Source organism: Rhinopithecus roxellana, chromosome 4 (assembly GCF_007565055.1).
Source record: "Rhinopithecus roxellana isolate Shanxi Qingling chromosome 4, ASM756505v1, whole genome shotgun sequence".
In the NCBI taxonomy this organism is placed as follows: domain Eukaryota; kingdom Metazoa; phylum Chordata; class Mammalia; order Primates; family Cercopithecidae; genus Rhinopithecus; species Rhinopithecus roxellana.
This window is the reverse complement of record NC_044552.1, coordinates 32,929,443-32,944,506: the sequence shown is the minus strand read 5'-3', so window position 1 is coordinate 32,944,506 and position 15,064 is coordinate 32,929,443. Positions and strand designations below refer to the sequence as shown.

Genomic DNA, 15,064 nt, shown 5'->3' with positions numbered 1-15,064 from the left:
AGTTTCTGTCTCATCTCTGGGATCAGAATGGATCCTTGTCTCAGTGAAGTTTCCTCTTTCTCTCCAAGAGCTCTGAAGAGAGCCATAGCTGCTATCATGTTGGTTTTCCAGCCTCAGAGCAAAAGCAAGGCAATTTGATCCACTTGGGAGGACAACCACCATCTGGGTGCTGCGACACCCAAATCCGCCCTTTCAGATTCCTGAATTCCTGACCCTTCGTCCACACTGCCCTCTGGGCTTCTTCAGCCAGGTGTGCTGAGAACACCATACACTTAAAAAGCCGTCGGTGAGCTCATTATCTTTGCTGCCCGCTGTCCTCTCCTTGCCTTATTCCCTACTTTGCAATCTGCCCGGTTGTCCAGATAAGAGGAATTCTTTCTCTCTGAGGCTGGTAATCTGACCCCTAAAAGGACCCTAACTCCTCACTTCGTGCTGACTATGAAGTGCCTTCCTCTGTCACCGGGGCAAGGCGGCAGTCTCCTTCCAGCTGTCCCTGCTGTCCCCAGCCTCCATTTCCAGGCCCCCAGGATCACCATTCAGTCAGTCAACACTGTGTCAACGCTATATGTTGACATATTTATTGGGCACCTAGAGTGTGCCCATCACTAGGGACACTACCGAGAGCAAGCTAGACATAGGCCATGCTTCAAATAACTTATAGTCAGCAGGGTCCTTCTTTTAGTACCTGTCTAGAAAGAATGCTTCTCTGCAGTGTTTGGTTTTTATTTATTTTTCATTTTTTGAAATGGAGTCAAGCTCTGTCATCCAGGCTGGAGTGCAGTGGCGCTATCTCAGCTCACTGCAACCTCCACCTCCCAGGTTCAAGCAATTCTCCTGCCTCAGCCTCCCAAGTAGCTGGGATTACAGGTGCCTGCCACCACACCTGGCTAATTTTTGTATTTTTAGTAGAGATGGGGTTTCACCATGTTGGACAGGCTGGTCTCGAGCTCCTGACCTCAGGTGGATCCACCTGCCTTGGCCTCCCAAAGTGCTAGGATTACAGGTGTGAGTGACCGTGCCTGGCTTGCATTTTTTTATTTGTAACTGACAAATATAATTGTACATATTTATGGCATACAACATGATGCTTTGTAAAATGTATACATAGTGAAATGGCTAAGTCAAGCTAATTAACATAGGCATTACTTCATATGCTTATCATTTATTTGTGGTGAGAACATTTCAATCTACTCTCCTCACAATTTTCTAGCATACAACACCTTGTTGCTAACTACAGTCAGCAAATTATGCCAGGCCTGGGCTAGGTGCTAGGGGTGCAGAGATGGACAACTCAGTGGAGAACACACATGTCAAGCAAATAATCACCCACATTAATATGTGATTCCTACCTGTGATATTTCTCACGAAGCACAAGGGAGGAGGGGTCAGGAGGGCATATACTGGGGTCAGGGCACTTGGGGAAGTCAGGGAAGGCTTCTGCATTGGGGAGTGGAGCTTACTAAGCTGAAAGGGGTAGATGGGAGAGTGTCTGGGGAGACAGCAGGTATATGCCCGGGCCTACCATATCAAAAGGAGTCCATTTTGAATTTCACAAGGAAAAGAATGAACTTTTAAATAAAAGAAAATGCTTTAATATATAATAATTATGTACTCATCTTTACAGTAACACACTTATAAACTATAATTACAGTTTACAAATTATAAACTATAATTTACAGAGAAAGGGACCTGTGAAGGCAAAAGTGCCTGAGGTCCACAAAGGTCATAATGTGGACCTGGCATGAAGAGCTGTGGGGCGGGAGCGGAGGCTAGGGGAGGGTACTGAGGGGAGGGCTGGAGATGTGACCACAAAGATGGCGGGGGTTGGATTTGGAAGCCATAGTACAAATTTAGGACTTTATCCTAAACAGAGACTTGACAAGCATTTTATTGAACCTCTAAAAACAATTTTTAAAAACTCCACAATACTGGGCAACATAGTGAGATCCCGTCTCTACAAAAAAAAAAATAAAAATTAGGCCAGGCCAGGTGGCTCGTGCCTGTAATCCCAGCACTTTGGGAAGCAGAGGCATGTGAATCACAAGGTCAGGAGTTCAAGACCAGCTTTACCAACATGGTGAAACCCCATCTCTACTAAAAATACAAAACTTAGCCAGGCATGGTGGCATGCGCCTGTAATCCCAGCTACTTAGGAGGCTGAGGCAGGAGAATCACTTGAACCTGGGAGCTGGAGGTTGCAGTGAGCCGAGATCGTGTTTCACCATGTTGGTCAGACTGGTCTTGAACTCCTGACCTCGTGGTCCACCCGCCTCAGCTTCCCAAAGTGCTGGAATTACAGGTGTGAGCCACTGTGCCTGGCCATAATCTATAGTTTCCTGCACAATTTTTCTCCCTTCCCTCCTCTTTTTTTTTTTTTCTTATTATATATTTGTTAAGGTGAAACCCTGTCTCTACTAAAAATACAAAAATTAGCTGGGTGTGGTGGTGCGTGCCTGTAGTCCCAGCTACTCTGGGACTGAGGCTGAGGCAGGAGAATCACTAGAACCTGGGAGGTGGAGGTTGCAGTGAGCTGAGATAGCGCTACTGCACTCCAGCCTGTAAACAGAGCAAGACTCTGTCTCAAAAAACAAAAACAAACAAACAACAACAACAAAAACAAGAAACCAGGTTGTTTGATCTCCATTTTGTCGATTACATTCCTGTGGTGCTGTTTAACATACTCCTCTGGCCCCTGAATTTTCTAGGAATGGGCTGTTGGATCTAGAGGCTTGGTGGGGTTCAAGTTCAACTGCTGGCAAGGGTGGCACTGAATACCTCCTTTTGGGAGGGCATAAAGTCTACCTTGTCCCTCCTCTGGGGATGTTGCCAGCCACTGACAGCCACTGCCTAGGACGTGAGTCTGTCAGGGGCTCATAGCACTCTGGCACCAGCTGGACATGGGAGAGCAGGTTGGAGGCACAGCAGCTTCCTGTTCATCCAGGGAAGACTTCTTCCCCTGGTGGAGAAAGGGGCAGCCGTGGTCCATGGCCCCTTTCTCTCCACCACCTCTGAGCATTGACAGTTCTCCATCCTGTATAGGAAGTCACTTTTGGCAAATGAAGAGGACCTCATCTGGGCTTTCCTGTGCCTTAGGTTTTTAGTTTTAGAATCAGCAGCAGGGCCAGCTCTGTCATGCCCCAGCAGGTAAAAGCCTGGCTCTGGAGGGATATGGGTTGGGTGCTTGAGGAGTAAAGTTCCCTGGGGCCTCACCCTGTCTAAGTGCCATCAAACCATCCTGGGTCTCAGTTCTGGCTTCCATGTATACTAGGCAGGGCAAGCTACTTACCCTCCCTGAACCTCAGTTTCCTCACATGTAAAATACAAATGATTACAAGCCCTGCATAGAGGCTAGTCGTGAGGTTAAATGCAGCAACATTATAAAGTGCTGAGCTCAGTGCCTGGCATGGAAGAAGCATGCAGTAACAGTGACTCAGATCACGGTATCACTTTATAATTGGTCCCTTCCTTGCCCAGACTAGTAAAAACAGTGGGAGGGAAGAGGGAGACCATCCACCCCAATATCTTCACCTTCAGTAATGTCCTTGAGCTGGACATCAATCAATGGTTTTTTTCCAGGCTGGGCCAGCTTGGGTCCCTGACACAAGGATAAGATTAAGGTGGCTGGTTTGAGGAGGAAAGCGCTCATAACGTTAGGTGAATAGTAACTTAAGTGTCATGGGCCCCATAATAACACAGGGGACTCCAAGCCAGTGGATTCCCAGTGCCTTGTGAGCTGTCACTCCAGAACACGTGTCTTAGGACTGCACGGCCAAAGTCCTGTGTGTGTTCAAGTTCTGTTTATTGCCCAGCTCCTTCTTGGACATTGGCTCTGGAGGCAGAAATCCCAGGAATCCTGGTTCCTCCTTCCCCTTGGCATTCTCCTCACCCTCCTCCCTTCCCCACCCGCCTCCCAACCAATCCTCAGGCCCCTCTCCCATTCGGTGGACAAGTGGCCAATTGTCTCTGGGATCTTGATGTCCCTCAGGAGCAGCCAGATCTGGGCCAGATGAGGATGCCATAGGCATTAAACAGTGGGTCTGTACGAGGCCTGCTGGGGCTGCTTAGTGTAGCCAGGGGGCAAGGGAGGTCAGGGGCGACAGGCTGGGGGAGGGGCTCCGTGTGGGAGCAAAGTGTTCAGGCAATGGGGTAGGCAAGGCAGATTAGTACTAGTGCCAGTTCCAGAATGCAGCAGGTTCTGCAGACAGCAGCATAAAGTAGCAGGGCTCTGAAGACAGTGGCAGGGCCCCAGATCACAAAGCTGCTAACTCCCCTAACATCTCCTGAATTGTCCCTGCTTTCCACTGCTACTGCTCCTACCTTCCTTCTGGTCCCCGTCATCTCACCCCTGGACTATTGCTACCGCCTCCTGAAGGACGAGCTGCCTTTGTGAATTCTTGGAAGTGCTACAACAATCAGATTACTTGCCTACTTAAAACCTGGGCAGAATACATGGGCTTATTTTTGTTGCATGCACCCCTCTGGCAGCCTGGTGAAGCCTGTGGACTTCTTCCTATGATGATGCTTTATTTTATTTTATTTTTGAGATGGAGCCTCACTGTCACCCAGGCTGGAGGGCAGTGGCATGATCTCTGCTCACTGCAACCTCCATTTCCTGGGTTCAAGCAGTTCTCGTGCTGCAGCCTCCCAAGTAGCTAGGATTACAGGTGTGTGCCACCACACCGAGTAATTTTTGTATTTTTAGTAGAGAAGGGCTTTCTCCATGTTGACCAGGCTGGTCTCCAACTCCTGACCTCAAGTGATCTGCCCGCCTCAGCCTCCCAAACTGCTGGGATTACAGGCATGGCCACCATGCCCGGCCTAGAGTGATGTTTTAAATGTATAAAATAAAGTATACTGGGCTGGGTGCAGTGGCTCACTCCTGTAATCCCAGTGCTTTGGGAGGCCGAGGTGGGCAAATCAGTTGAGGCCAAAAGTTCGAGACCAGCCTGGCCAAGATGACAAACCCCATCTCTACTAAAATTACAAAAAAATTAGCCAGGCATGGTATCAGGTGCCTGTATAGTCCCAGCTACTTGGGAGGCTGAGGCACGAGAATCGCTTGTACCTGGGAGGGGGAGGTTGCAGTGAGCTGATATCGTACCACTGCACTCCAGCCTGGGCGACAAAGTGAGACGCTGTCTCAAAAAAAAAATGTACATATATACACACATATGTATATAATGTATTATAAAGGCAACCGAGTATGTTAAAACACAATGATCAATATATTTCTTAAAAATAAAATTTGTGACCAAGTGCAGTGGCTCACGTCTGTAATCCCAACACTTTGGAAGGCCAAGGTGGGCTGATCACTTGAGGTCAGGAGTTCAAGACCAGCCTGGCCAACGTGGTGAAACCCCATCTCTACTAAAAATACAAAAATTAGCCGGGCGAGTGGCGGGCACCTGTCATCCCAGCTACTGGCAGGGCTGAGGCAGGAAGAATCACTTGAACCTGGGAGGTGGAGGTTGCAGTGAGCCGAGATTGCACTATTGCATTCCAGCCTGGGCAACAAGAGCGAAACTCCATCTCAAAAGAAATAAAATAAATTAAAATAAATAAAATAAAATAAAATAAAATAAAATTTGCAAATAGTAATATATGAGGTTTTTTTTTGTTTTTGTTTTTGTTTTTTTTGAGACAGAGTATCTCTCTGTTACCCAGGCTGGAGTGCAGTGGTGCTATCTTGGCTCACTGCAACCTCTGCCTCCTAATCCTAATTCAGAATTAGTGCTTGAGCTCTCCTTGTAGAGCTCTTAATCTACAAGGACATGTTCCTCCTCAATAATGGGCTTCCAGAGCAAAGGACATGTAACTTTGCTATTAAGAGTGACTGAAACCCTGCCAAGGCAACAATGACCTAACTTAATTATTGTCGCTTAGCCACATCTCTGTCCTCCGTGCCCGGCTAATTCTTGCAACCTCAAATATCATACATTGAATTGACAAGTTCTACTTTTCACTCTTCTTTTAACTGTGGTAAAAAGTATATAACAAAATTTACCCCGTTAACTATTTTGAGTGTACAGCACAGTAATGTTATAGTATGCACATTGTTGTGCAGCAACTCTTTAGAACATTTTCATTTTACAAAACTGAAATTTTATGCCCATTGAACAAACTCCCCTTTCATTCTACTTTCTGTTTCTAACAGTTTGACTTCTTCAGATACCACAGATAAGTGGAATCGTGTAGTATTTATCTTTTTGTGACCAGCTTATTTCATTTAGTACAATGTCCTCAAGGTTCATCTATGTTGCAGCATGCAATGGGATCACCTTTTTTTCCCTTAAGACTGAGTAGGCTGGGTGTGGTGGCTCATGCCTGTAATCCCAGCATTTTGGGAGGCCGAGGCAGGAGGATCACTTGAGGTCAGGAATTGGAGACCAGGCTGGCCAACATGGTGAAACCCATCTCTACTAAAAATACAAAAATTAGCCAGGCATGGTGGTGTGTGCCTGTAATACTGGCTACTCAGGAGTCTGAGGCAGAAGAATCACTTGTACCCAGGAGGTGGAGGTTGTGTTGAGCTGAGATTACGCCACCTCATGAGACTCCATCTCAAATAAAAAAAAGAAAAGACTGAATAATACTTCATTGTATGCATATGCCATTTTCACTATTTTTTAAAAAAATCCTTGTTGCTCTGCTCTGTGATTTATTTTGTTCAGTGATGTTTCTCCTAGTATAAAATGTGAAGCTTGCTTTACCATGTACACTAAATTTACCACTCAGAAACCTTTCCAATTGAATAAATGGAGAATTTGTAGACATGAACACTTAACAGATATATTTCTTTCAGAGGTTCAGAAAACAAAAACGATGGCACAGTGACCATTAGAAATAGGGCAAATTTATAAAATAATTGATAATCTTTCGTAATGTAAGTGAGTTTATAAGGCATTTCATATCATCTATCTTTTAAGCAATAGGACAAAAACAAAAATAAAAATAGAACCTGTTGACCTTTTCAGTTGATGGCTACAGAGTTTTTTATTTATGGAAATAAGGTTTTTGAGTAATGATGATATTGAATCACTTTATGCTCTTAATGGCTTTTTATATAACTTCTTTGATCAGATGTGATTTGCAGAGGCGGACTATTCTCCTCTGAAATTCCTAAACAGAATATAAAACAATGTAAACAGAAATGTTGCAAGTAAAAACATTTGTGTTGGATTACCAGGTGTTCATTTTACCAAGAGGATAATCCCTTTACATAATTGAAATAAGGAAGAAACAAAGGTGGGTGTAAACCTTTTATGGAGAGATCCTGGAAGCATGACCATGGCCAAAACAACTGATGGCTCAGCCAATTTCTGGAGATGAGACCTGCAGAAGTTTCATTATTTGTTGCTGTCAAGGTGAATCTCAACTCCATCCTGTGCATGAAAAGTCAAACTCTGTAGAATATTTGAAGAGATTTATTCTGAGCCAAATATGAGTGACCATGGCCCATGACACAGACCCAGGAGATCTCGAAAACACGTGTCCAGAGTTATCAGAGTACAGCTTGTTTTTATACATTTTAGGTTATAGGTGAATTCAAAGATTTTCTGATTGGCATCTGGTTGAGTTTATCTGAAGACCTGAAATCCATAGAAGGGAGTGTCTGGGTTAAGATAAGGGGCTGTAAAGACCAAGGTTCTTATTATGCAGGTGAAGCCTTCAGGTAGCAGGCTTCAGAGATAATAGATTATAAATGTTTGTTATCCAGCTTATAAAGGTGCCGGACTCCACCCGGCATGGTGGCTCACGCCTGTAATTCCAGCACTTTGGGAGGCCAAGGCGGGCCGAGCACGAGGTCAGAAGTTCGAGACCAGCCTGGCCAATGTGGTGAAACCCTATCTCTACTAAAAATACAAAAATTAGCCAGGCGAGTGGCGGGCACCTGTAATCCCAGCTACTCAGGAGGCTGAGGCAGGAGAATTGCTTGAACCCAGGAGGCGGAGGTTGCAGTAAGCCAAGATTGCACCACTGCACTCCAGCCTCGGTGACAGAGTGAGAATCCGTCTAAAAAAAAAAAAAAAGGGCTAGACTCCTAGCTAATTCTCTCATGGTTTTGGAAAAAGACCTGGAAAGGGAAAGGTATTCTCTACAGAATATAGATTCCGGATCAGAGACAGCTTTGCAGGAGCATTTCAATATAGGCCAAATAAATATATTTTGAGGTAAAATACTTCGATTTCTCTCAGGGCCTGCTGTCATGCTGGAATCTTATGGCTACGAACAGTCTGTTCTGTCAGTCTTAAGGTCTCTGTTTTTTGGGGGGTTTTTTGAGATGGAGTCTCGCTCTATCGCCCAGGCTGGAGTGCAAAGGTGCCATCCCGGCTCACCGCAACCTCTGCCTCCTCGGTTCAAGCGATTCTCATGCCTCGGCCTGCTGAGTAGCTGCGATTACAGGTGAGAGCCACCATGCCCAGCTAATTTTTGTAGTTTTAGTAGAGACAGGGTTTCACCATCTTGGTCAGGCTGCACCTTAAGGTCTCTGTTTTAATATTAACACTGCTCAGCTGTGCCTGAATTCCAAAGGGAGGAAGGTATAATGAGACATGTCAGCTGGGCGCTGTGGCTCATGCCTGTAATCCCACTGCTATGGGAGGCCAAGGTAGGCAGATCAGCTGATGTCAGGAGTTTGAGACCAGCCTGGCCAACATGGTGAAACCCCGTCTCTACTAAAAATACAAAAAAATTAGCTCATGCCTGTAGTCCCAGTTACTTGGGAGGCCGAGACACGAGAATCGCTTGAACCCAGGAGGCAGAGGTTGCAGTGAGTTGAGATTGTGCCATTGCACTCCAGCCTGGGTGACAGAGTGTGAAGCCTTCTCAAAAAAAAAAAAAAAAAAACCCAAAAACCAAAAAACAAACAAACAACAACAACAACAAAAAAACAAGGAGCCATGTCCAACCACCCATTCCATCACGGCCTGAACTAGTGTTTTGTGTTTACTTGAGAATGCCTTTGTTCAAGAGGAAGGGTCCATTGGCTTGCTTGGGAGGGGCTTAGAATTTTATTGGTGGTTTACATTCCTCAGAGCTGACTGCCTTCCAAAAGGTTGCACTCTGAAATTATTATCAACCCCAATCAATAAGCATAATACTAAGAGCTATATGTATGCTATTTGAATGGATTTATTTATCAGCCCTGTGGGAAAATATATATCTCACCTCACCTCATTCCCATTTGCCCACTTTTCCCTTTCCCAATCTTAAGGTGCGTGTTGTCTAAACATTTGATAGTTTCAGCACAGTTTGTATTTTATAAAAGCCCCCACTGGCTGCTGCTCAGAGAGCAGGTGTGTGCCCCTGATCTACAGAAGGTGTTGATTCAACTATCGGGCTGGGGCTGGGGAATTGGGGAGGGGGGAGATGGGGAGGGGAGGGGAAGTTGGGGGAGGGGAAGCACATTCAACTGGAAGGGAGACAAAGGAGAGAGGCAGGAGGAGGGAGAATGAAGAGCTGGGGAAGGAGCTTTGGAAAAATATGGGAAAGTAAAGGATGGGGTGACAGAAGAAGAGGATGAGGAGTGGGCCAGCACCACACAGAGAGCAAGAAGGAGGAAGGGGACAGGAAATGCAGAAACAGAGTGGAAGGACAAAGAAACTAGAACATACAGAGGCTTCGAATAAAAATCAATTCATCTCAAAGTGTTCAGCGTTTTCATGAGGCCGTGAGACTGAAATAGGAAGAGGCCCTTTATTTTCTTAGGAAGAGAACACAGACCGGAGGTGGGAGAGGAATGGTAGGGAATTTTCCAAACAAAGAGAGGGCCTGTGGCCTCTCAAACTGCCCCCACCTCATGATCACTGAAGCGTTCACACTGCAGCCCTGAACTCTCACAAAGAGGGTGAACTCCATCCAGAGAGGGGGGATCCGGAACCCATGCTTGGTTTCCATCCCAGCTGAGGGCTGGAGAGTGAGACTGCAGAGCTGGGGTTTAGGACACGGCCTCGGGGACAGGGTAGGCAGGAGGTCAGCAAGGCTTAGAGAAGATGGATATGTTGGGTTGGGTGAGAGGCCTGGTGCTGGGAGTGGGTTGTCTACAGAGAAATGCCTCCAGGGCCTTGTCCAGGGTGATCCTTGGCCAGGGGGTTCCTGAGGGGACTGGCGCTGCACGCCTCAGGGATGTAGTATAAGGAAATCCGGGGCTCCCCAGCTTCCTGCTCTGGCCTTCTCCTCTGGACACGCTCATGTTGCCATAAGGAGAGACAGAAACATCAGCAAAATCAAATCAATGCTTCTAACTGTATCCCTAGCCCCTCCACTCCAGCCAGATTTGGAGATGCTACAGATACTCCGCTCCCCAAGTAAAAACTGTCTTAACTCTTGACACCTTGGGGTTCAGGCCACAGCCTGGGTACAGGGTGGGTAGGAGGTGAGAAATGATTCCCCTTCTTCTCATTGGAAAGAAAAGGCCTTGGCCAGGGGACAGAGCTCAGGGACTCTGGCCACTCCAGTACCTGCCCCTACAGAGGTCAGAGAAGGGCAGGGCTAGCCGCTAGTACAGAGCTCTGAGAGGAGGTTTCCCCTCCAACTTCTGACTGGTGCTGATTGAGAGACTGAACAAACTAACCCACTGAGTTTGTTTCCTCACTGCAAAGTGGGTCCAATGGGGTCTGCTTATGATGCATGGAAGGGATGCAGTACTCCCTGGGGTTTACAAGAGCTCACAGAATGGCAACAAGGCGAGTTAGAAATATCCTGGGCGCCTGTTTTTAACAAATTCATTCACTCCTTCATTGCACACATGGTTACTGAGTGTCTGCTATGTATGTAACAGGCACTGTGGATACATCATTACACAAGACAGATTCGCCATCTCCCCAGCAGACGTTTCCGTGTGTGTGTGTGTGTGTGTGTGTGTGTGTGTGTGTCTGTGTGTCTGTGTGTGTGTGGTGGGGAGGGAGCACAGTACAGAGTAAACAATAAATAGTTATATAATATAGCAGAGGGAATTTAGTACTAGGAAGAACATAAAGCCAAAGAGGGAGATAAGGTGGGGGGGATGGAATTTTAAATCAGCTGGAGCGTATGTATGAAAATGGGCCGGGTGTGGTGGCTCACGCCTGTAATCCCAGCACTTTGGGAGGCTGAGGCGGGCGGATCACCTGAGGTCAGGAATTGAGATCAGCCTGGCCAACATGTTGAAACCCCGTCTCTACTAAAAATACCAAAATTAGGTGGGCGTGATGGTGCGCACCTGTAGTCCCAGCTTCTTGAGAGGTTGAGGCAGGAGAATTGCTTGAACCCAGCAGGTGGAGGTTGCAGTGAGCTGAGATCACGCCATTGCACTCTGGCCTGGTGACAGAGCGAGACTCCGTGTGAAAGAAAAGGAAAGAAAAATAAAGGAGAAAGAAAAATAAAGGGGAGGGGGAAGGGAGGGGAGGGGAGGGGAGGGGAGGGAGGCCAAGTGTTTCCCGTAGAGTTACTGTGTATTGGGGGGGCGCACAGGGGTGCCACGAATTGAGCTGCCTGCTCCTTCCAGATGCAAGGTTCTCACCTGGGTAGGTGAGAACAGGGTGAGAAGGAGGAATCACGCGTGGGTGGCTGGATTAGTTCCTGATGTCCTCTGACTCCCTACAGCTTCTTCAGCCCCGTTCTAACCCCCTTCCTCAGGCTTACAGGAAAGTGTGTGGAAGAGAGACACGGAGAGGCTGAGCATAAGACTTTTTTGGAAGAAACATCAGTAAATGAAAATAGAATTACAATAAAAATAACGAAAGCAATAAACTCCTGACCTCAGTCACAATCATTTTAGTTAACACGCCAGCTCTAATAACAAACACGAGTCCCCGAGACCGCAACCCCTCGGGCACCGCGGGGGGGTGCAGGTCTGGGCGGGCGGCGCAGCCTCCCCTGGCGGCTGACCCCGGGAGTGCGGGGAGCGCTGAGCCTCTTCCAGCGCTCACCTCGCGCTCGCTCCTGCGCTCGCCTGGCTGCTGGCGCGGGGAAGGGGCGGGGCCTGCCTGGGCTCCTCCCCGGTCGGAGCCCGGAGCCGGAGGAGGGCAGAGCGCGGCGGGCGCTGGTTAAAGAGGCGCGCGGAGGCGGGAGCGGCTCACACAGCTAGTGGAGTGCGGAGGAGCGGCGCGTGGAGAAGCGGCCCACGTGTCTGCCCAGAGTCAAGTCCGGTGTTCCTCCCGCTCCTTACGCATCCGCGGTCCAGGGCGCCCCTTCAGCCCCCCTGGTTTTCGCCCACCCCGGGCCGCGTGAGTGGGGCCCCACGCAGCTCCCCGCGCTCCGTTGGCCAACTTGGCCGAGAAACTTTGTCCGGGGAGCGGTGCTTGCGGGGGGAGTACTGGGCACTGCGCATGCGGAGCTCCAAATTCAAACAGCTGTTTTCAGAGGCTGGCGGGCGGGCGGACTGGGAGCAGCTGGGGCTAGGAGAGGCTTTCTCTAGGAGGCTGCTGCTCGGGAGCCATGGTGGACCGGGGCCCTCTGCTTACCTCGGCCATCATCTTCTACCTGGCCATCGGGGCGGCGATCTTCGAAGTGCTGGAGGAGCCACACTGGAAGGAGGCCAAGAAAAACTACTACACACAGAAGCTGCATCTGCTCAAGGAGTTCCCGTGCCTGGGTCAGGAGGGCCTGGACAAGATCCTAGAGGTCAGTCGCCGCTTGTACCCCCATATACATTTGAAGCTGGCTTGAACTTTAGGGGGCGCTGAAAGGAAGACCCCTTCACAGCTTTGGGTGACCCTCAGTCCCTGTGGAAGGTCCAGGGGGTGATGAGAGAGCATGTCTCATCATGGATCAGGCTTCTAGGATCCGTCGTTCACCCGACGGACACGGGGGTCCCCCAAGCGCGGAGACTCTTTGGAACTTAGTTTGGCCAGAGATAAGTTGGAGTTGATTCCCGGGTGAACTGGGCTCCATAGTGTTTCAGTGTGGGTGTGACGGTACCTCCCTCCTTGGAAAGAGGCTGTGGGGCGTTTATCTTTCCCCGGAGACGCTCTCGGCGTCTGGGAGCCAAGCCTGGTGCCGTCCCCTCGTGTCTCCACCTCCCCGCTCCAGGGCCAGCGCCAAGCCTGCTAGGCTTTTCTTAAGAAACGTGAACCCGGCAGAGCGGCGGGAGGGTCCCCCAGCCTGAGCCTGGGCAAAATCTTCCCGCCCCCAGCGGGGTTCCGGAGAGGAGCTGGGGGGTCTCTGTGGGGCCCGAACCCACGGGATGAGGGGTGGTGCCTGGAATGCTGGGGACGCGCTCAGGCTTCCGGGAAGGCTTATCTCGCGGAGACATCCTTCAAGAGCTTGGAGTAAAACTTTGTGAAAGTAGCAGGTTGCACAAACGAATAATACCCAGGTAGTCCCTTTGCGAGTGGGTAGGAGAGAGTGTGCGGAATTGGGGTAGGTGGGGGACTTCCTCCGTGCTGGCATTGGGAACCGCTTATCTTCTGGTGCACAGCCCAAAGGGTGACATTGACCTCACTTAGGATAAAAGGGCTGCCTATCCTGGCTGAGACTTTGGGGCCAATTTGGGGATCGAGGCCCTCTACACCAGTTTCTCGAGGGCTCAGCTTCATCCACCAACTCTTCTTGGCCTGCTCCCCCGGTGGAATGACCAGGACCTGGGTGAAAGTTCTAGATTGCAGCAGGTGGGGAGTGGGATAGATTGTCCAAGGTGTTATATTGCTCTCAGGGTGAAAGATGCCAGAAAGGAGGTCTGATGAGCAACGTTTAGTCTACAGCAGCACCCCAATACTTTATGCCTATCTAATTGTCGCTCATTTTCCAGCCTCTGTTTCCCCATGTGAGAAATAGGAATGAGCCCATCCTCCTCATTCCTTATTTCTGCCGTGTACTTTTAGGTTGGAAGCATTTGGAAAACATCAAAACCTTGTCCCCAGATCGATGGGCATCACATAGATGAGCATATAGGTGTTTGCTGGCAGCGGTGTGTGGGGAGACTTGTCCTCCGAGGGGTCCCGTGGAAGGGGACGTTTAGTCCAGCAGGCTTAGTGTTGGGTTTTAGTGGAGAGTCTCTTGCCCTGTAGCAGTTTCCCGGGTAGTGGCAGATGGGAGGTGATGGTGGGGAGGATAAGCTAAAGCAGGTGGTTGGTTGGTTTACCTCCTAACATCAGGAGTCCTGGCATGAAGAGTCTACATGGCTTCCTTCTGATGGGTATCTACCCTGGGGGGGGGCGGGTGTTATGGGGAGGGGGTCACTTTATGATTTCCCTTGAGGAAACAATTCCTCTAGAGAACAAGTTTTTGTTTAGTTTGTTCCAGGGCTTTGTTTAGAGGGGGAAGAGGGCAGGCAAGGATGATAAAGCCTTGAGCTGCCCTGGAAGTGTTTCCCTCTAAGCTGTTGCTCCAACACTGCAGGGGAAGGAAGGAAAGAATTCAAGGCTAAATGTGGGAAAATAAACTTCAAAACACAAGGAGAAGGGAAAGGCGGGGGGCGGGTGGTGGTGGGGTGGGTCCGGGGGTTAGGCAGCCGGGTGCAGCTGGTGGTCATAGCTTTGGAGGCTAGACGGCTTCTTAAGGTATTTGCACAAACAAAATGCCTCTTATTTAGCGATCCTGTTAAATCTGTCAACATTTACCTCCCCCCCCCCCCCCCGCAAAAAAAATGTAATGGGCAGGTAATTTTTAGAAAAAGGATTTCGGCATCAAGCCAGTCTGCTTTGGAGACGATTGTAGATTCGTTCTTGAACAAGGACAGCCCTGTCCTCATCCCTGGCCAAAAAAACTCCCAAACCAACCCCAACTGGGTGAGTCCCCTCTCATCATAGGAAAAACCCAAGAAATGAAAATGGACAAGCGGAAGCATTTGCTGGCATCAGTTTTGACCTGCAGGAATCTGCCTTGCTCTGCTTTCTTGTGACTTGGGGTACTACCTCAGGCCTCAGGATATTGGTTTAAGGAAAAAGGAAAACTCAAAAATCTTCTTTCCCATCTGGCTGCTTGGGCATTTTCCACCTGAGGCTCTGTGTTTTAGCTGGTTCTCAATCACCTTGGAATCATGAAGGAGCTCCTAGCTAGGAATTCCCGGGGTAGGACAAAGATTGTTGGAAGAGATGGGGTGCAGTCTGGGTTGGGGTTTCTCTTACCCTGGAAGTTGTGTGTG

At 48.8% G+C, this 15,064-nt stretch overlaps 1 protein-coding gene across 1 annotated transcript in view; it reads left to right on the top strand.

Moving 5' to 3' along the window:
• Positions 1–12,003: 12,003 nt before the first annotated feature.
• The window catches only part of KCNK5 (potassium two pore domain channel subfamily K member 5), a 41,077-nt gene continuing 38,016 nt past the window's right edge, over positions 12,004–15,064 (top strand). Inside the window, exon 1 of the mRNA XM_010389726.2 lies at positions 12,004–12,603. Coding sequence (XP_010388028.2) covers positions 12,418–12,603 — 186 coding nt within the window. The 5' untranslated portion in view covers positions 12,004–12,417. The remainder of the gene's footprint in view (positions 12,604–15,064) is intronic.